We start from the raw sequence: 22,524 nt of genomic DNA, 5'->3' as shown, positions 1-22,524 counted from the left end.
TTAGTTGGCAGAATGGGAAGAAGTAGGCGGAAGTTACAAAGAGGTGTATTTTACTGAATATGAGGCAACGCCAGTGATCTCAAATCAAACAAACTCCTTTGCAAAGTAGCGAGGTCTCTAACACTGGAATCATTCGAAGAAAACACTGGACTACTACGTATCGTGGATACACCAGAGGGAACATGTCAACAGCCCTGTGAAATCCAACAAAGACTTCTAAACTGATCATTCCAGAAGAGCGACTGGCCTTGCCTAGTAAAAGGCCCCTGTTTCAGCGACTCTCTCTGAGTCACAAGCAGACAACGGTCAACTCACCGACACTTGGCCATTGATGATGACCTCCTCGGAGAATCGCACTTTGACTGGATTGGACTTTAATCTTGCCTTTTTTGCAGCACTAATAAATGCTGATTTGGGAGACTAGAAACAAGAAAACATTTGACAGGATTATTGGTAACATAATGCAGACCTTGTACCAGTTGTTTTCTATCTTGTCTTCTCAAAAATGTAAAACACGAATTACGGATGCAATCAAAACCCTGTCATGCGCATAAAGTAGTAAGTTTGACTTAGCAGACCAAACTGCAAACAGCACGTTCCATGTTCTTACTGAGCACATTTCCAAGGATCTTTCGATTTTTTGTTTTTTAAAAATTTTAAAAAAAGTTTATTTATGTTGAGAGACAGGGCGTGAGCAAGGGAGGGGTGGAGAGGGGGAGAGAGAGAGAGAGAGAGAGAGAGAGAGAGAGAGAAGCCCAAGCAGGCTCCATGCTATCAGCACAGAGCCCAAGATGGGGCTCAGTCTCACGAACCGTGAGATCATGACCTGAGCCAAAATCAAGAGTCAGAAGCTTAACCGACTGAGCCACCTAGGTGCCCCTACAAAGATCTTTAAAAAAATTTTTTTAATGTTTATTTATTTTTGAGAGACAGAGAGACAGAATGCAAGCAGGGGAGGGGCACAGAGAGAGGGAGACACAGAATCCAAAGCAGGCTCCAGGCTCTGGACGCGCCAGCGCAGAGCCCAACACAGGGCTCGAACCCATGAACTGCGAGATCATGACCTAAGCCAAAGTCGAACGCTCAACCGACTGAGCCACCCAGGCGCCCCTCCAAGGATCTTTTTAAATGATGGCTGTGAAAGGACAGAAGCCTGGCTTTTTAAAAACATATTTATGTATGTATTTGGAAAAAGAGAGAGTGAGCACGAGCAGGGGAGGGACACAGAGAGAGAGGGAGAGAGAGAATCCTAAGCAGGCTCCGGGCTGTCAGCGTCCACCTTTGGCTCAGGTCATAATCTCAGGGCCATGAGATGGAGCACAGAGCCTGCTTGGGATTCTCTCTCCCCTCTCTCCCGCTCTCTCTCTCTCTTTCAAAATAAATAAACATTAAAAAAAAAAGTCCTACTACAGAGCTAAAGGGATGTGACAGTGGTGTTCTCCTCAGTATCTCTGTAATTACAGGCCAAGTTTAGTAACGATTAACAAATCGTACAGCCGTGAGTTCATTTGCTGTCAATGTGCCATTTTTTAGCTGAAGGGAAAACATTATTCTCCCTTAATGGTTTTAAGCAGGAGATATTTACGTTGGCATAACGGGTTTAGCACAAGTGAAGCGGCTGTAAGAAAGCTACCCAGAACAGACACTACTAATTAGGCGAGGTGCTTCAACGATGAAGCAGCCGCTGCTCCAGCACTGGTTGGGAAGGAAGGGTCGCACACGTGTTCAACATGGCGGATACTGAGGTGGATCCCTCTGTGCGTCTGAATTTGTAAATGTGCTGTTTGGCCAGATTTTTCTAAAATGGTCTACATCACTCCTTGCCTCAATAAAAAAGTACTTAACAGAACTTAGTTTGTCTTATGCATATCATTTGGTATATAATCTTAGAAGGGATTGATGTTTTCATGGAAGTGGTAAGGTGATTAGCCCCTAAAGTCAGTGGCCCCATAGAGCAGAACTTGTCAAGCTGGGGGTGTTCCTCTCTTCTCTCTGTAGCTATAGCATGCCCATCTCTTATGGCCTCCTTGCTCCCATATTTATTTACCATGCCCTAATGACAAACCTGGAAAACCAGCAAGGAGACTAGATAGCCAAGGTGGTTAGTCAAGTAAATACTATTCTATGTGTATTTGCAAGTCAACAGACTTGGGGATCAAAGTCCAAGAATTCATACAAGTGCATTTTTCTTGTTGTGGACTTGTGACTATTCCATGCAATCAACATCCATTTGAAAAATTACTTTTTGACCATAACCACATAAGCTCTTCATGTCTGAAGGTGACTGAATTAGAGTCAACAAGATAATGGCTTATTCCACTGGCTGGAGTTATTTCTGGCACACGGGGTATGTAAACCAGGCAGGACTGTGTTTTTTACTCAGATCTCTTTTTGCGGCTCAAAAAAACATACAATGTACACCACTCAGAAACCCAAGGAATTAATTCTTAGCAACCTGTAGACCTGTGGGTGCTGATCACAAGCACTTCATATCCTGTGGTGGAAATGACAAGTAATTACCATCTAGAATAATCAGATTCTTTTGCTGTTAATTAATTTTGAGATCAGAAGGGCTCTAATCAGTCTCTGCACCTCTTTCCAAATTTGCTGTTGCTAAGGTGGCCAGAGTAGACGTATGGTGTGCTCCTGATGCTTTTAGTTGCTCTTAGAAGTCACTAGAACATTGTTTGAAAAAAAATCACACGAATAAGAGACATTTCTGAAACTGAAGCGTAAGGTCTTGAATTTGCAGTCCCTCTACGTCTACAGTACTATTGGCAGAGTAGACACTGAGTAAATGGTTGGTGGGGTCTAACTAGCCACAGTCATCACGGGGTAACTTAGCTTGGAGTTCCCCCAAAGCAGAACCTGAGACAAGGAATCATGGGCAGGGAACAGTTATGGGAGGCGCTTCAAGGAAGCATGCAGAGGCGAGCAGGAGAAAGGGAGACGGGGCAGAAGAGGAAGCCAATGAAGCATTCTGTAAGTCCGTCACCACCGTAAGCAACTGGGGCTTAACCCTGTTGGGAAACTCCAGGAATGAGGCAGACCACAGTCAGCAGAGTTATCATGTCCGAGGAGGAGACAGAGAGCTAGGGCATGTGTTCACCAGCTCCTGTCAGTCAGTGATGGAGTGGCTGCTCTTTTGGGAATGAGGACTCCTCAGTACCTCTGGCCTGCTGCACGGGCATCTGCCTGTGGCCAGAAAAAACCCCCACAGACAATCACCGGTCTCTCAGCTGGCAATTGGGCTGGCGTGCTCCACGTGACACATGCCAAGAAGATGTGGCCTGGGTGCCGATGCCATCCGATACACTGGGCCTCCCTCGGGTGCGGGGGACGGAGTGGAAGCAGGGCAGGAAGTGAGAAGCCGGCAAACAGGTCTGTGTCCTCTTTGGCCTAGAAACAACCCAAGTTCACGGGAATCGTGGTAGCTCCAGGGCAACAGCACCGAGACCGACTTCTCTCAAGTCCCACTGAGCTGGGACTGTGTGAGGGGAGGTAATCGAGACTCTTCCAATAATCTCTGTCTCAGGCCGCGTCAGAACTAGGGAGTTCTGGAAGTTCTAGACTTGGGAACTGTGGAAGGCAGGGTCAAAGGAAAGCAGGAAGGATCTGGCCAAGAAAGCTCTCTAATAAATGGAAACAGCGCAAGGAAAGGAGATGGTAGGTCAGAAGAAAACAAATAAAATCCCCAAGAAATCTGGAAATTCCTTTCCTAAAATGCCATCGTCATAGAATGGGGAAATACTACTAAATACAGATGAAGATTTATCCACGAAGGTGCTGTGTGCCCAAGCAGAAGAGAAAACGATCAAAGTCAGTATGAAGCGTTTGGTAATAGGGTGTCGGTTAAGTAAATCTTGGTTTAGTATAATGTTTTACAGCCATGTATATGGTGCTTAGAAGGCATTCTGGATGATATGGAAACATGCTTCGGATCCGCTAAGTGAAAGAAGCAGAATGAAGCTGTATGTAAAAGATCTCCACTACTGACACTGGCTGCCTCCGGGGAAAAGATGTGTTCACACTTATTTTCTTGCGTCTGTGTCTCCTTCTGTACTTCCATCACGTCAAAATGGGGGGAAGGAGAGAACCGTCTACAATACTTTAAAAACGAGGCAGCAGCCTGTTAGGAATGACTTCTCCAAAAACTTCGGGAATTGTGAGACTCTTCTCCCGGGCCCGCTGGAGCTGGGCCTCAGGAAAGACTGATTTCCATGGCTGGGCTCGCTTTGGGTGCCCTGGGACCAAGTCCAGGGAGGCGAGAAGGGGTAAACATCAACTCTCTGTCTTGACTGGACCTTGTTATGCAGGGGAAATGCAACATAACAAAGGTTGGCCAGCAAGTGACAAAACAAATTAAAATGCTAATTTTCACTCTCCGCAATGAAGTAGACTTTATACACTTTCTTTCGGTCTGGTGGCTCATCTGTTTCGAGAGGTCAGTCCTGGCTGCTGAGAGAATGTTCAGCAAATACACGGATCCCATATGTTTCTGTATTTTAAAAAGCAACGCGCTGGTAGGGAAATCCAAACACAAAAATGTAAGTAACAACGTGTAGGCTCTTCTCCCGCCTTCTTTTCTCTCTGAGTCCAATCGATCTATTGAAATGACTTGGGGGTTCTACTCCCTCATTTCTGTTCCCACATTTCAGAGGAGAAGGCCACTTTGGGCCAGATCAGTAAGGGAAGACTCTAGGTGGGGCAGTGGTTCCCAAGTGGCGGCAATCCACCCCTCCCCCCCCCCCCCCCCGCAAGGGACACTTGGCAATGTCTGGAGACATTTTTGGTTGTCACAACTTGGGGAGAGGGTGCTACAGGCATCTAGTGGGTAGAGGCCAGAGATACCGCTAAGTATCGTACAGTGCCCAGAATGGCGCCACAGAACGCAGAGATCTCCAGCCCCAGTGTCGGCAGTGGTGACGGTAAAGAACGCTGAGGTAGCATTGAGAGTTTGCGCGGAGGCTTGGAAGGTGAGAAGGGTCTGGCTAGGCTAAGGACGTGTTGGGCTGGAGGATGCGGTGGGCATTTCAGGAAGGAGGGCTGGTCAAGGCAAGTCAAAGATGAGGATTCCCTCACAGCGGCCGGGCAGGGGGAGAGTGCTGCCGAAAGCAGGGGTACAGCTATTGGCCAGCAAAGCAGGCAACACTTGCTCCTAAATGTTGCGGCTAAATGTTCACCTTCCATATGGCACAGTATCAACAGCCACCTGAACTCGTGGAAAGTTCCAGATCATCTATTACAGCAAGTTCCATGACCCACTGATAACAGTGAGTGTTCATATGAATAACCTGTGAGTATTCATGCACCCTCAACTGGCAAAAACAGCAAGCAAAGCCACAAGGCACAACCCCACACTTAAGTGGCAAAACCCTTGCTCTTTCTCCAGGTTTATGGCACGGCATGAAACATTACGTCACATTGCCAAAATAACCTGGTTTGCCATAAAACGGTCCTGATCTTGCTGTGTAATAGGTTATAAAGTGGGAAGAGAGAATTCAGGAAAGACCATATAAACTTGAAGTTCCACCAGGAAGTTACGGTTGGTCAGCCACTTGGTTACTGCAGACATTCCCATTGGCTTCACCTAACGTATTTGTCCACTGTGAAGAAATGAGAGAGCGTGGACAGATTTGAAGAGGGTGTGAGTGACAGTTTGGTTAACTTGGTAAACAATGTAAAAAGAGACTAGCGGTTTGGAAGGAATCAAAGAGAAGGGACTAAAAGTAACGGTCACTGGTAAACTAAGCTTTTATTACAGGTACTTATGTCCTGGATGGCACAGTTTGTTTACTTGGCTAATTGTTTACTTGGCTAATTCTATTCGTCATCTTATCAGAATCTTGAATACATATTTTTTTCACGCCGACAATGCTTAGGCCGTGGTGTTTAGGAGGAAAATGCTGGAACATGGGAGATGAAGAGGTTGGTCAGGAGATGGAGTGTGGCAAAGAGCAGAGCCCCCAACTGCATGGGGAAGAAAACACAAGCGTAAACAGGTGGGAATCTTTGCCAATCCTCGCAAAGGCCACACAAGGTAGCGATGGTCAACGTTTGGGGGAAAATCTGCAGGAATTTGCTAGGGTATTTTTTTTTAGCTCAACTGCCAATGTATGGGATTCACAAGCAACAGCAAATCTATAGAAATAGAAAGTCAGTTCGTCGTTGCCTGGGACTAAGGGTGGGGAGGAAGCAGTCACTGTAAATGGGAACAAGAGATCTCACTGGCTGAAGGAATTGTTCTCAAACTGCCTTGTGGTGATGGCTGCATACCTCAGTAAATTTGCTAAAGATCATTGAATTGTACACTTAAAATGGGTGGATTTCAGGATACACAAATCATACCACGATAACGTTGTTATAAAAAAAAATCATGGCAAATGAAGGCAGTAAGACTTTAATTGCTCCCCACCTTCCTGACCAAGGCTGCTGAAATCACATTCTGACAGCCGTATTTCCTCTGACAACCACCCTTAAAGGGGAGTCTCCCTGAAATATGTACCAAATTATTTAGAAGAGGATATGAAAAAGGATGATGCTAGAATGTCCTACAATTAAATATTCCCATTACATTTGTGATTCTTAAGCTGGTAACACACAAGAAAGTGTGTTCCTTTCCTTTCTCTCCAATGAGTGGGTTTGCTATCACGGTGTATAAAATACAAGCACTGAAGATTTCTGAACTCGAACTGTAAACGCATGCGGTTTTTCTCTGCTGTTACTCAACGTCATGGTTTCACTGGGACTGGGACGAGGAGATGGAATCCTGGGGTCATACAGTGGCACTTTTACTCACAGGACACTTACAGGGTAAGGCTGAATGACAGTGAGGAGGATTGATTCTTTGCAGCTTCTGAAAGAGAAAAGAAACAAACATATTTACGAAATGCACAGAGGCCGGACTCTTAACAGTGACAGCGTTCTTTTGAAATGAAACGTGTGAGATATTGGCGAACGTTTCTTGGGCTCCCAGGCAGCGTAAATCAAAAAGCTCAAAAGTGGGCTTTCAGACCGTGGAGAAAACCAAAGTCAAGTGCTCAGCCAGTGTAACAAACAGCCTGATGGAAAGCTTCCCGTGTGGTTTATGCTGAGCAGCAGGACCTTCAAATAACACTCGCCGAGGGAAGGGCTGTTTTAGGAGCCTCATCTCAATCAGTCTCTGCACTTTCCCCGGCTCTCAAAATTGAGTCTCGCCATTTCATTTTAATTTTCTAGAAAAGGAATCCATTTTTAAAAATTCGTAACAGCGGTATCTTCTCAGGGCCACCGTCATGACAGAAAACGGTCAGTGTAGGTTGCTTGTGTGCAAACAGCACCCCAGCAAACATCACATCCCCATACTGTGTGGCTCACCAAGTCCATGGTAACAACGCCCAGGACATTGCACTGACACGTATTCAGATGGGCACTTTTTGGGAGATCTTGTTCATGAGGGGGAACACGTTGAACAATAACTCAATCCCAGCAAAGAACTCAACCCGTCAGGGAATAGTTTTCCTTCCTTCCTTCCCTTTTTAATCTGAGTAGGAGAAAGGTCAGTTGCCACTTTGTTGAGGAGACGCTGACTTTTCCTATGTTAGGTTTTCATTAATTACCTGCTTTTGTGATTTACTGTCCGAATGGGTAAAGTAAAGGGGATCTGTTGCAAGGCTGTTCCCCAGAAGAAGCCACTGCAAATCGTATTTCTGGCAATAACTGCATGGTGGCTAAATGTGCCCGCATCAGGCTGGGTTGGACCAGGTTCTACTAACTGGACCACGGCGGCGGGGTGGGAGGGGTGGTGGGGCGGGCGGTGTAGGGAGTGAGGTAGGGAACACGGTGGGGGAGGAGGGAAATCGATGGAGCAGAGAAAGGAGGAACACAACTCAAGAAACTCAAAGTATCAGAGATTAGGATGATGGTCATGGTGGCAGGGTGGGGACGGCACACGGTTGACTGTGGCCCCCATGCTCCCATGAGTTCCCAGTTGCCAAGGGTTGGCAGAAAGCTCCAGCAGCTCAAGTAGGCAGCCAGCATTTTCATTAGAGGCCTAGAGCAACAGTATAACGATGCCAGAATTGAGTGGCTAAGATGAACGATCGTGCATTTTGCTGCTGGGGGTGCGGACACATGTGGTGGTTGAGGGGAGCAGTCTGGCATCATCAGGCAAACGTCAGTATCACATGCACCATGACTCAGCCGTTCCATTCTGGCTTATATCACAGAGAAAGTCTGCCGTTAGCCTTTAGGGACTGCGTGGAGGTGCGTACCACAGAATGATCCAGCAAGAGGAGGCAGAAGCTTAGATGTGCCTGGTAACTACTAGGATGGGGCTTCAAAGGTAGTGTAAGAAACCAGATGAGATAGATAACGTAATACCATTCGCAAAAGCTCAGAACACGTGTGCACAAAACAGCAGCACACATCTGGAAGAATGCAATAAGAAAGGACGGGGTGCGCACTCAACATGTTGGAATAGTTTTTCTCGCGGGGGGGATAGGAGTGGGTGTGAATCTAAACAAGTAAAATCAGAGGAGAGGGGCATGGCGTGGGTCTACGATGACGATCCTTTATACCATAAAGTGATGAGTTTGATTAATTTGACTCTCTGCACGTATGGCTTAATTAAAAAACTCACAATCTGAAAGTGGATGAAGAAATTTGGGGTAGACACAGGTCAGCAAACTTACAAACTGCTTAAGGAGAGGCGGCTCCCAGAAACCTCTGACGTAATCCCTAATTTGCTCACCAGGACAAGGGACAGCCAGCCTCCCCACTCTTTGGGGCTGTTCCACTGCAAACAACTACCACTCACTCAGTGGATGTAACACAATGGCACAGCCCACACTGATTCCACCCAGACCTCTGCATACGAGGAGCACATAGGCAGAAAGCAACACAAACAGGAACAAAGGGACCTCTGGCGTTTGTGCATGTGCCACGGCAGTGGGCCTTTTCTGCCCCATTCTGCTCCCAGGGCCCTCAGTAGCAGGCACTGGGTCCCGGGGTTTCATGCTCTGGGCACAGCTGATCGGACGCGGAGGTTGGAGTGAGCCAATCAGATTTCCTTCTCTGCAGAATCAGAAGCAGCACAGAGGGTTGGGAGCTGAGTCCCAGGCACGGCTGAATAAGACTCACCATTCTGTTAGAAATCAAATAAGATGGAAAAAAAAAAATCTCAACATAACTATCATCAGTTGTGCGAATAGGCTTTTATCTCTGTTTTCTCTCATCTACAAGTACTTAATTATCACCTGCCAGATGTGAAGAATGAACTCCATAGTGCTGCGGGTCCCTTAGGATTCCTAACTCAATCCCAGGAGGGGGAGGGGGGGGAACCGGAAGCCATATGTGTTCATATGTTATAGGATGCTAGGACGACTGAGGCAGATTCAGCCGAGGCCTCATGCCAGCAGACGCCAATCACCCTTGCATGTTAGAGCAAGGTGCTACAGGACTTTCAAAGGAGGCACTGAAAACCAGAGTTTGGGACCCTTAACCCCTTATGCACCTTGGAGCCTGACTCATCACTCAATTAAAAACAACAACAACAACAAAAAGGCGACTGGGGAAGGCTGGCGGAAGCAACACACGCCCAAAGAACAGACGCTACATTTGGGAAATTACTCCCTTTCCACTGAGGCAGGCCCAAAGTGTGCAATTCCTGGCACCAATAGGTGGGAGATGCAGTAGAAATGGTACCCTGGAGTCATTTAACAAAGGCGTCTTGCCCAACTGAGCCTCTCTACAGGTGAGAGAGCCTTAGTAGAAACATACAGAAGCTGGGGAGAAAGAGTCAACTTTTATTAAACCCCATGAATAGAGGAAACCAATGCCAGGTGACACGGGTGCCAACCAAGGGAGAACTTTCTGGCTTTTTAACTCACTGTCCTGTTTCCATGTTAATGTGGAAGGAGCCAAAGCTAGAGAAGAAGGTTGGGGGATGCCCCTTAACCCACCGTAGGCTTCCCAGGTGGGGAATAAGGGGTAAGGAAGGCATCTCGTGGAGTTGGGAGTTTGGACTATGACATGACAATTACACGTTGAAATCACAGATTACAAGTTGTCGTGATTCCAAGTGTACGAGTGACTGGAGACTTTTTCTAAACCTGCTAAATCCACGTATGGGGCCTGCCTGGGAGTTTATTGAAGGCCAAGGAAGCGCTGGCCCTGAAGAGCTGTCATGGATGGGCAGCAGGGAAGAAGAACACAAGTGCGATAGGATTCTACCCTCTGAGGGCTGCGTGCTACACTCATCTCTAATTTCTCGTTCCTTAAACTAACTTGAACAGATCATATTCTTGGAGTCCAAACAATCCTTGACTAAGACAGTGAGTGCTCAGGGCTCTCAGAAGAAACAATAAAGGTAAACACAAGAGTGAGGATAGATGGGCACACAAGGCTGTGGGAAAAATGCTAATTTCCTCTAGAGCAATGTCCAGTGGCACTGTATTTATTTGTTCCCTTCTGGAAAGGGAAGCAGATAGTCCCAGCTCCAGTGCAGTCTGCTAAGAGTGGGTAAGTGCCTGGAGAAGGACACCTGGTATGTGGCTCAGACGCTAAGAAAATCAGCACAGACACTGTATTAGCTTCCGATTGCTGCTGTAATAAATTGCCACCAACTTAGTGGCTTAAAACAACACAAATTTATTACATTACAAAGAAAGGAAGTCAAAAGTCTAAAATAGGGTCTCTCTAGGCTAAAATCAGGGTGTCAGCAGGGCTGCACTCATTCTGGAACCTTTTCCAGCTTCTAGAGCCTTCCTGTATTCCTCGGTTCGTGGCCCCTTCAAAACCAGCAGTGTAGCATCTTCACATTTCTCCCTGGATCTTTCCTGCCTTCCTCTTTCCATTATAAAGACCCTTCTGATTACATTGGGTCCACCCAGACAGTCCAGGATAATCACCGCATTCTTAACTGAATCACATATAGAGTCACAGGCTCTGGGGATTAGGATGTGGACATCTTTGTGGGTGGGAACATTATTCTGTGCTACCACAGACGCTAGCTTTATTACTGATCTAGTGCTACATAACAGATTACCACAAACTTAGCGGCTTAAAACGACACACATTTATTATCTCACAGTTTTTAGGAGGCAGAAATACGAGCATGGCTTCACTTGGTTATCTTTTACAATTTCTCTCATGAGACTGCCATCAAAGTGTTGTCCAGGGCTGAGGTCTCATCTGAAATCTCGACTGGGAAGGATCCACTTCCAAGCACACATTTGTGATTTTTGGCAGGATTAAATTCCTTTTTGAGCTGTTGTACCAAGGACCTCCGTTCCTTGCTTGTGGTTGGACAGAGGTCACTCTTAGTGTCTTGCCACATGGGTGTCCCCAACATGGCAACTTGCTTCATCATAACCAGCAAACTCTCCTTTGGAAGATTGGAAGTTACAGTCTTCTGTGACATAATCACAGAAATGACATCCCATCCCTTTGCCACATTCTGTTGGTGAGAAGCACATCAAAAGCCCCACCCAGATGAAAAGACAGGGGAATACACAAAGGTATGAATAGCCAGAAGCGAGGATTATTGGGGGCCACGTTAGATTCTGTTTGACACACTAACAGAAGGATTCATAGTCAAGTAAACTGTAAGTACCTTGAAAGTGGTCTCCACCCGTGAAGTCACCTCACATGAGACTTTTTTTTTTTCTTTTGGTCAGCGACATCAGGGAAAAGCATTTTTCAGTATGTTAATTTGAAAATGGGAGGGGCACCTCGGTGGCTCAGTCAGTTGAGTGGCTGGACCTTGCCTCAGACCATGATCTCGGCAGTTTCTGAGTTTGAGCCCCACATCTGGCTTGCTGCTGCTGTCAGCCTGCTAGCAGAAAGCCCACTTAGGATCCTGTGTCCCCCTCTCTCTGCCCCTCCCCCACTGGAGCTTTCCCCCAAAGAAATAAATATAAAAAAATAAATAAAAATGGGAAACATGTTTCAAAATATGTACGTTATATTGAGGGCATTTCAAGTTTTTGTGCCTATAGTAATTCTCTGCAAAGTGCTTGAAACATAACCTAGATTGATTTTAATTTTACCAATGAATGAGTAAATGAAGTTATCTAAATTGAAATAAAACATTCCAGTATGTTATTTTATTTTTTTTTATAATTTGTTTAATGTTTATTTATTTTTGAGAGAGAGAGGGAGAGAGAGAGAGAGTGAGCAAGCATGAGCAGGGAGGGGCAGAGAGAGAGGGAGACAGAGAATCCAAAGCAGGCTCCAGGCTCTGAGCTGTCAGCACAGAGCCCAATGTGGGACTTGAACTCATGAATGAGATTGTGACCCGAGCCAAAGTCGGTCACTCAACTGACTGAGCCACCCAGGCATCCCACATTCCAGTATGTTATTAATCATCCAGACCGGAGATGTGCTTTTCTTCTGCTTCTCTTATCTTTAATTATTTCATTATGACCTGCCAGACAAGAAGAATTAACTTCATGATGTTTTGGATCTCTGAGAATTCCTAACCCTTAGATCCTGGACAGGGGAGAGGGACGGGGGTGGTGAGTGGGAAATAGATCTAAGCCATTTAAAAAATCACTTCAACAGAGAGATTAGAACTGCGAATGGAACAGGCACCGGGGTGGCTCAGTCAGTTGCGTGTCTGACTTCGGCTCAGGCCATGGTTTCATGGCTCATGAGTTCATGAGCTCACGGCTTGTAAGTTTGAACCCCACATTGGGCTCTGTGTCTAGAATCGGCTTCGGATTCTGTGTCTCCTCTCTCTCTGCCCCTCCTCTGCTGGTACTCTGCCTCTCTCAGAATAAATAAACATTTAAAAAAATTAAAAAAAAAAAAGAAATGAGAATGGGAGGTACTCCATTCAAGTAAGCAGATAACTTCTTTTTATGAAGGCCTAAAACAGCCAGGGACATTAAAAAATAGAGTTCGGGGCATGCTTAGAGAAGTGTTATTTCATAATAAATCAGAAGTGAATTTTCCACTTTTGAAGAACACTTTCAAGACTGTAGTACCAAGAGTTTTGAAATTGTTGAGTTTGTTCAAAACACCACCTTAATCCCTGCATCACAGTGTTGACCTGCAGAAGAAAATATAACTGCTGCTATCAAATTTGCCTTCAATTCTGCCACAAAAATCTCTTTGTACCCCTTTGTGATGGAGTTGCTTGAAACACGCTTGGGACATCCAGCATCAGTGTTTGCACATCGTGCTTTGGCAACACATCCCATTGTTAGCAGTCAGTTACTCTCGATTTCTCCCTCTCTCCAGGCCTGGCAACCATCAGCCTACTTTCTTTTTTCTTAGCGCTGCCTCTCTCACTTCCTATTTACATGAACTTAATATCGCAATATATAATCATATCGGCACGCGCTATTGTATATTTCCTTCTACACCAACTAAACAGGTCCCTTGAACAACTCAGAGATCGGTACATATGTACATATGTGAAGAGCATGGAGATTTCCTCAGAGATTGGGAAAACCAAACCAAAACAAACCAAAATAACTATTATATAGGAAAATACTGTATGTCAAAATTCAAGAGTCTTGCTTTAAAAAAAGAAAAAAAAGCCCAAATAAGTTAACTATAAGGTTTTAAAGTTCAAAGTGAAGTAAAGACTCAATCCACAGAGGCTGAAAGGTTAGGCTTCTGAAAGGCAAAACGAAGAGGAAATTTAGGGCTATATATGAAAGGATTTTTTAAACTGTAAAATGACATTCTAACATAATTCAAAAGATTGATGGGCGGTATTTTTATTTGGCAAGAGAGGTGGTAAGGCACAGAGAAGGGGCATTTGAACTCTCCCTACTAAGGTAAACACATGCACACATCATATTCTTTCTCCTTTTCGCACTTCAGAGTTCTTCAAAGAGATCAGCAAAATATTCTTTTCTGCAAGCTAGTGTGTGCGCCTCAGCGCTCACACTCTGCTGCTGGACAGCAACTGATGATGGAAATAAGAAATAATGAAACGAACAGCATTTCTGCAGTGACTCTGTGCTCAGAAGAGCCCTTCTGCAATCCTAGGGTATCGGTATCGCTGTGGCTTCCTTTCTATTTTTTCTTCTTATCTGAACCAGGAGATGTGGAAAGAACATTAAGATTGTTATGATCTGATAAGCAGCCATAACATAGTCTGCCTGGTCACTCGCTGACCAAGCTGGAGGAAATAACACTGCCCTTCACTTTTAGAGAAGTTGTCACAGGACTACTTGGAATGGAGGTTTAATGCTTCATCTAGTTGACCTTTCCGACGCCCTGAACAGAGACTCTGATTATGCATTGTATCCATTCCTAACATGTGCTGAAGCCATTAGCTGGAGAGAACGGAAGCAGCTAGCAAATGACTAAGCACTCAAACCAGATCAACACATTAAGGCTAAGGGTGATCCGTTGTGGACTTTGGGAAACATTAACACTCTACAGGTTGTTGCTGAATGGAGCCTTTACTTTGATAAATGCAAAGAAGAATGAGACTATTTGTTATTTCTCAGTTTTGTTCAGGGGATGCTGACAAAGAAAATGTGCATAATGAAGCCACTCTAGTCATCAGGGCCAAAAAGACAGAAGAGATAGACCAGAGAATCCACTTGTCCAGTAGCACTGGCTGGGCTTCTACGGATTCTACAATCTCTCTCTCCTGGTACCATTTTACCCTTGAGAGAGGGGTTCTACAGCTGAGTGAAAAATACCACCAGCTTGGTAGCCAAGGGGACAAATGAGGAGAATTTGAGACAAGACCCTTCTTGTGCAATACAGTAAAGACTTCACCCTGAAACACTGGGTGATTGAACTGTTCATCTTCTCTAATCTCTGCGACAGAGGCCCCAGACATGGCCCTCAATGAACCAAGCCTTTTGGCGTCTGCACCTTGTGTAGTCTCCTTCCCTTGAATCGGGGCTACTTCTGTGACTTACTTTTGAGAAATAGAATAGTGTGGAAGTGACACTGCAGGCCTCCTAGGCCTTGTTTAGAAGAAGCTTAGAAGCCTTACAGAGACCCATTCCCTGGGTATCTTAGAAGGCTCACTCAGAGAAGCCAGCTACCAGGGAAGAAGGCCAACGACCCTGGAACCACCATGATGTGAGGAAGCTGGCCATGTGGAGACAGGGGACCTGCCTGGCCAGCTGCAACTCTGTCAGCTGCCTGAGTCCAGGCAACAATGTGTGAATGAAGAAGCCACCTTGGATGTCCGAGTCAAACGAGCCCATATATGGCAATAGCTCTCATTGGTTCTTGACAGTAGCCACACGAGTGATATCAGTGAGAACTATCTGAAGCCATTTCATTTGTTGGGCAGCAATACCATCTGTCCACAAAGATTTCGAAAACCATGTGTTTTCCTTTAAATGATTATTTATTTATTTCGAGAAGGCGGGGAGGGGCAGAGAGAGGAGAGCAAGAATCCCAAGCAGGTTCCGCGCTGTCAGCGCAGTGCCCGATGCAGGGCTCAAACCCACGAACCGGGAGATCGTGACCTGTGCTAAAATCAAGAGTTGGATGCTTAATGGACTGAGCCACCCAGGTGCCCCCCGAAAATATGTTTTTTTAAATAATAGTCAGTCAAAGGGCTCACATGATTTTGAAATTGAACATGTCTCCCTTATCAAAGTGTCCAATCTAATGGCTCTCCAGAATGCTGTAGTGCAGAGTCACATTTAAAAATAAATTGTCTTGATCTCACAGTTTGTGGGTTTGAGCCCCACATCGGGCTTTGCACTGACAGCACAGAGCCTCTTTGGATCCTCTGTCCCCTCTCTCTCTACCCCTCCCCTGCTCACACGCACTCTCTCTCTCAAAAACAAATGAACATTAAAAAAAATTAAAAACTAAAATGTCAGGGGGTGTGCCTGGATGGCTCAGTCAGTTAAGCGTCTGACTTGTTTTCAGCTCAGGTCACGATTTCATGGATCGTGAGTTGGAGCCACGCTCCTGGCTCTGTGCTGACAGCGCGGAGCCTGCTTGGGATTCTTTCTCCCTCTCTCTCTGCCTCTTCCCTGCTTGTGTTCTCTCTCTCTCTCTCTCTCTCTCTCTCTCTCTCTCTCTCAAAATAGATAAATACACATCAAAAAATTTTTTTAAAAATAAAATGTCTGTCATACAAACTGAGCTCAATTGCAGATTTTGGAGACTAGGGTGGAGGAAAAAGAACTAACAAATTTAGGAGAGAAGAAAAGACCCTACCAGAGTCTTGGACTAAAAGTGCTTCACTATAAAGAAGAATTTTGAGGGCACAACTGGCGGTGTATCCTCGGGTATGTGTTTGAACTTGGCAGAGCAAGGATTAAAGCACATTGTAATTTGAGGCATAGAATTAAATGAGTCCATACAACCAACGACTTAAATATAAACCCAGGGAGAAACCAGAATTCTTTGCAAAATCGAATTCACATTTTAATGAATGTATTTAAGGCTTCCACTGGGCTTTTCTTTGTGAAGAATATTGGGTCATTAGGTTAAACTTCACATAAACGATGCAGTGATTATCAAAATTAACATTTTAATGAGAGTGTCCCATTTCAAGCACTTTATTTTGTTATATTTTTTAAACTGCTGCAGTAAAATTTGAGGTTAGGCACTCTCGATTTGGAAACTGTTTTCAGGCTGACCTAAATATTCCGTCTATTTAATTCATTTTCTGCTGAATGAATGTTGTCTTTGGCCTTTGAACTACTTACCTTTAACTAATGGATGAAACTGGTACTTACATTTAAGCTTTATAAAGGGCAGAGGGAGCTCTTGAGAAAAAATTTCAATTATTTTGTATACACATATGATACTGAAGAGCTCTCACCTCATACGTTCCTTTGATAAGTATTTACTGATAACATCAGTGATTCTCAATGGGGAACGATTTTGCCCCGCAGAGGGCGTCTGGCAATGACTGGAGACATTTATGGGTATCACAATTGGGAGCTACTGGCATCTCGTAGGTAGAGGGCTGGGACGATGCCAAATATCACAGTGCACGGCACAGCCCGCTGTGACGAAGAATTTTCAGCAGGAAATGTCAGTAGCGTCAAGATCGAGAGAGCCCGGGCTATGTCAAACCTACCCCTCAGGAATAATCATTATCCTGACTTCTAACACCATGGAAGAGTTGGATCCCATTGGGAACAGTGCATCAATATACTCCCATAACATAAGCTATTTACTTTTCTTTCTTCTTTCACTCGACACTGGGTCGGAGAGTCATCCGAATGGCCACGTGCGGATGTGTGAATGTGCCACCATTTTTAAATCCCTTTTACCAACTGATGAACGTTTGGGTGGTTTTCCATTTGTGAGAAGGCAGGGAGACGATTCATTTTCAGAATTACTAAATAAAAGTGCTGTCCGGTTAACAGGTCTACAACCTACTGGCAATAGGTACACACCATCCCGCTCAGAATGGAGTCCCAAACCTTTAGACGCTTCTCTTCCTGGCTCTTCTTCCTCTTCCCCTTTTGCGGGCTTTGCAATGAGCATGCGCCATAGAATAAAGGGAGCGATTGGAGCTGTAGAAACAGTATTGCTCTTTAATATACTTGCATATGTCTTTCGGTGACACTACATGTGCACTTCTACTTGGTAATTCCTAGGAGTGGGGCTGATATGTTCAGGCGAAGAAGATTGTGTTATTTGGCCATGCCATTCTTTTGCCGTCCTGTGACACAGATATCTCTTCTGATGAACTCTACTAGCCTTCTGTTACCTTCTTCTACTCTTCTTTGTGTCTGACTGAGCACCAAGAATGTCTTAAAGTTACTTAGAAGGAGTTAAAACTCTGTCATCTTAGAGGGGCGCAACACGGAAGGAGCGTGCAACATTCAACTCACCCCAACTAAATCGTGCAAATTGTATCAAAAATGATTGGGAATCTCAGTTTTCAAACCACACCCCACGCAACCCTTCCGAGGCAGGGCCTGTCCAACGGCTTTACGCACTGGGATTGGGGAGCAGGTTTCTGTGGAAGAAAGGGCGCCGCTGTTAAAAGCAAATAACAAAGCCAGTGGACAAAAAGATTGCTACCGGCTCATCAAATTCCAAAAGGCCTCAATCTGCAATCCTAAATCTCCTTCTGAATTTCCATGAAGGTGCCCAGCTCCAACTCTTCTGGCTTCAACTTCAACTTCTTTTTTTTGGTCTCTCAATGAAAAATAAAGTTGATAAAAAATAGCAAAAAAAAAAAAAAAAAAAAAAAGTAAACTTTCATTGGATGAGGTCGCTTTTCTGCTCTATATATTTTAAGAATGACAATGATACTGCCTGCCGCTTCACATTGCAAATGCAGAGCATTTCAGTAATAGTTACATCGCTCTAATAGATAAAACTATGATCCCCATCTTCCTGATAAGAAAATGAGGCTCAGACAGGTTACAGTGGCTTTACTTTCCTGACCCTAGACTTCGGGCTTGGCCAGGACGTGCTTTGGCCAGTGCAAGAGGTACAGAAGCGACAGTGTGCCAAATCAGAGCCTGCTCTTTTAGAGGCCGTATGTGTTCCCGCTTGCCCGCCTATGCCCTGTGTCAGCACCGACCTACTGGACCCTAGCCAGGCCCCTGGTCCCGGGAGGATATGAGAGGTCCAGGTGGACCTGATCGTAAGCTGCAGTTTCCAGGCAGGCCTTCTGGCCAAGATCAGCAGAACCACCCCAACCAGTTTTCAGATACATGAGAGAGAAATGCTTATCTCCAGGCAAAAAAGGACAACCATCATAAGATTCCACTTAGGAAATCTCCGGAATAGGCAGATTCATAGAGCCAGAAAGTAGATTAAAGGTTATGCGGGGGTAGGAAGAAGGGGAAAACATCAGACTCAATATCTGGTCTGCTGAATAAAATCTCCCTATGTGAAAAGTAAACCATTGGGTAGTGGGTCAAGGAAGGAACTGATGGATGGGGCGGTGAAAAGAGCCCATTCGGAAGTGGCTCGTCCCATCTCAGGGTCACTCCCGTGGAGGCACTGCCATCGTGGAGCATATGAAGGGACAAGAAAAAAAATCCAGGCAGCTCGAATCACTTTCAAACCATTAAAAAATGCTAAGCCAATACAAATTTGGGGCCCAAAAGACTGCAAGAGATTAATTAGAAAGAGACAGGGAATGTCAGCTGCCAAGTTGAAGCTGTTAGAAAGAATAGTTCATATCCCCAGTCGATTCTTGCAAAAAAAAAAAAAAATCACATTGTTATGCAATTCAAATCAATTTGCCTTGAGAGTTGCTTTCCATTTCTTAGTTCCAAAGATATTTATGTTTGATTCTGCCCTCTCACTGCACCTTCTGTGCACCAGGCCCACAGCGCCCTTACAATACGGGGATTTCATATATTTTTAAACGACAGAATTAAACAGAAAGCCAGGGACTGTAATGGAGTATGGGGAAGCATCACAACCGGGAGGTGGCAGTTAAAGCCTTTTTTTATACACAAGCGGAGGGGCTCAAATTGTTCAAGACATGAGGTGTTAGCCAAAAATCGCAGCGGCAAGCCATGTGACCACAAAATGGAAATAATAATAATGGTAATAATAATAACAGGCCTGTTCAGGGAGTTGTTGTGAGTAGGACAAATTATAGATGGGTGAATTGCTTTTAATATCTTGGCACAAAGGTATTATGTAAATTCTAGTTCTTTTTCTTTTCATTATTTTTCCTTGAAGACTGCCAAAAAAAAAAAAAAAAAGATCCTAGTGGGTGGATGAGAACAGGGATTGAGGGAGGAAAGGGAGAAAAAATAATTTCGAGAAGCAAGTGCTAGAGAGAAGTACTTCTTGGCCATTGCATTTGCTTGACTAAACTTTCTCTACTTGGGCCCACAACGACGGAGGGGTGAAGTGCTCACGGGATCCCACCCTCGCCCCTGCTCCCACCCAGGAAGTATGTAGATGTTGCATCCATTTCGCTAACCAAATCCTCTCCATCTTGTTGACGCAGCTATTGCCTTCACTTCCGACACTGCATCCACCAAGAAGATCTGCAAGCAACTCTAAACGCCTGGTCCCAGAGGCTGACGCTGATACTCTGTGCTCTAGGAGATGTGCGCGCCAAGGCCAGTGGGTGCGACGCTTGTTTGACATTGACCATTTCAGAAGGCAGGGCCGAAAGTTGGCCTGCTGCTGTTTGCAGTGAAAAGAACTTCTCTTGGACTCCGTGGATACATTCGCCTTTGTCAGATGTGATGATAACGAGAAGCTGACGGCGTTCAAACAACCAATACATGGGCCGGCCTTCGAGTTAATTCGCTTCATAATCATATTTGGAATAAAGAGCTTTTTTTTTTTATCAAGAAGTGGGATGTCTCCTGTCTGCTTTCCTTCTGGTCTATTTGGAAGCGATTTGAACCATGTCACTGAGGTATTCTGTTGATCATATACCACTTCTCTTCTCAAAGTACCATAATGATTTCCAACTGCATTGTCTCTTCAAGTAGGCTTCCTAATCTTTGTCTCCCAGTAGAGGACAACCCCGTAGCTCTCCACTTAACTTACATTTCAGCTTTCAAAACCACTGGAATTTGGAGCGCCTGGGTGGCTCCGTCAGTTAAGTGTCCGATCTCGGCTCAGGTCGCGATCTCACGGTTCGTGAGTTCGAGCTCCATGTCGGGCTCTGGGCTGACAGCTCGGAGCCTGGAGCCTGCTTCGGATTCTGTGTCTCCCTGTCTCTCTGCCTTCCCCTGCTCATGCGCTCTTGCTCTTTCTCTCTCTCTCTCTCTCAAAAAATAAGTAAATACATAAATGAATAAAAATAAAAAAATAAAAACCGCTGGAATTTATTGAACAAATGTTTGACAAGTCCCTACTATGCACCAAAGACTGTTCGAGGCCACATGGATACATCAGTGAACAAAACAAAAACGAATCCCTGCCTGCCTGCAGTTGCCATTCTATGGAATCATCCGGGACTTGCGCATCGAGCAGGGGATTCCCTGGTCGGCCCCATGTGGGTGTGAGCAAGTCCCTCATACCTCTGGCCATTTGCGTTCTCATCCAGAAGATGCAGAAACTGGACAGAATCTCAGATGACAAGTGTCCCTCCCAGAGACCCAACGCCAGTTACTCTTTCCGTCCCCTACATTAATCAATCTGCTCTGTTCAATGTTAGTTACCCAAAACTTCCTGAAACCTTTTCGTTGACAAGTGATACCCAGCCTCTTTCTTCAGAACTCTCTCCAAGAATCACTCCCTTGAAGTCTTCCCAGATTACCCCATCTGCCTCCAAACCTGCTGGTGTCCATGGCAACCGTTCAACATTCAGAGACAGCTCTGCAAGGGCAAGTGGGAGGAGAGACTGACTCTCCTTAAAGAAAAGAGGGAACAAATTGGGAAAAGAGAGAAGCACGTTCTTTTGCTACCTGGAGTCACAAGACTTGGATGTTTTTTATCAGAAGGCTACTCGGCAGAAGGTTCCAGTGTGGATAGCAATGGAGACGGCCAGGATCTATGTGGGGCCAGCTGGCAACATTCCTAGAGGAAGTACCAGTATAACTGAGCATTTATTTCACATCTACTGTATGCTAGGGACTGTGTAAAGCACTTCATACCCAGTATCTCTCCTGTACTCCCTTTAAGCACATTAGGAATGAGTTGTTATTATTCCCATTTAGAGATGAAGATACAGAGGATCTGGAGATGAAAATACTTTGAGCCCGGGTGCCAGAGGAAAAAGAAATCCTCATTTACCACATGTATCCAGTCCTGCCATCCTGCTGTGGAAGGGTCCTTGCTATAGACGCAGTCACAGGCTCAACCCTGGGGCAGAATCTGGGTCACGGGTCACGACTGATGCATTGCGCACTACCCTGACCCGTAGGTCTTTGGAGATGGCGGTGCCTGCTGTTGCTGTCATTTCAACCATTCCTGTTTTCCTTATCATTAACTCCTGTCCCCAGAGCCCAGAGGGAGAACATTCTGGAAGACACAGAGGACACTCTAGCCCAGTGAGGGAGTTGGCTCATTTCACTTGCAACACAAAGAACTGCTCTTCCCCCACCACGCACACTGCATACTGTTAGAGCTTCTGTCTGAGCTCACCATCGCAGAGTTCCTGAGGAGAACTCTTGCAGGAGCTGATAGGATGCTCTAGAATGCTCTCACCCATGACTCGGGAAGCCTGGGAGTGTGCTGGTTGGCCAAGTAGGTTTCTAAATCAGGAGAACCTGACCCTTGTCCAGGTCGGCAGCCTCCTAAGATGGACTTTAGTCTCACGGGTCTCACGAGCACTCTTTCCCAGGCCCCTGTCCAGTCACATAACACTGTCTCTTGCCCGGAGTGTGGGCCTCGGCTGGTATGGTCCATGTAGGAGATGAGGGAACACCGGAAACCATTTGAGTTCAGGTCATCAGAGCCGTGGCAGTTTCCATTTATTATTCATCACTGACTGTACCAGGCCTGGGTCAGGCTGCATGACCCTCATTATCTCTTCTCTTTAAAATAACTCTGCCAGGGAGTTTTCGTTATTTCCACTTGCATGTGCGAAGACAGGCTCTCTTCAAAGAGGTTAAACATCTCATCCAAGGCTACACTGCTCATTTGAGGAGGAGCCAGGAATCCAACCCAGGCCATGTGCACCAACACTTTTTCCCCTCCATCCTT

The 22,524-nt window shown here is 45.4% G+C and overlaps 1 protein-coding gene across 4 annotated transcripts in view; it reads right to left on the bottom strand.

Moving 5' to 3' along the window:
* The window catches only part of FRMPD4 (FERM and PDZ domain containing 4), a 540,986-nt gene that overhangs the window by 37,078 nt on the left and 481,384 nt on the right, over positions 1 to 22,524 (bottom strand). For 3 of the 4 annotated variants that reach the window (XM_043570799.1, XM_043570798.1, XM_043570801.1), the window contains exons 5-6: positions 6,811 to 6,856; positions 316 to 420 (exon numbers count right to left, since the gene is read on the bottom strand). In XM_043570799.1, coding sequence (XP_043426734.1) covers positions 316 to 420; positions 6,811 to 6,856 — 151 coding nt within the window. The remainder of the gene's footprint in view (positions 1 to 315; positions 421 to 6,810; positions 6,857 to 22,524) is intronic. The other variant, XM_043570800.1, reaches the window with a different exon arrangement.

This window comes from Prionailurus bengalensis, chromosome X, assembly GCF_016509475.1.
Source record: "Prionailurus bengalensis isolate Pbe53 chromosome X, Fcat_Pben_1.1_paternal_pri, whole genome shotgun sequence".
Taxonomy (NCBI): domain Eukaryota; kingdom Metazoa; phylum Chordata; class Mammalia; order Carnivora; family Felidae; genus Prionailurus; species Prionailurus bengalensis.
The sequence above is the reverse complement of the archived record's forward strand: the minus strand, read 5'-3'. Positions and strand labels throughout refer to the sequence as shown.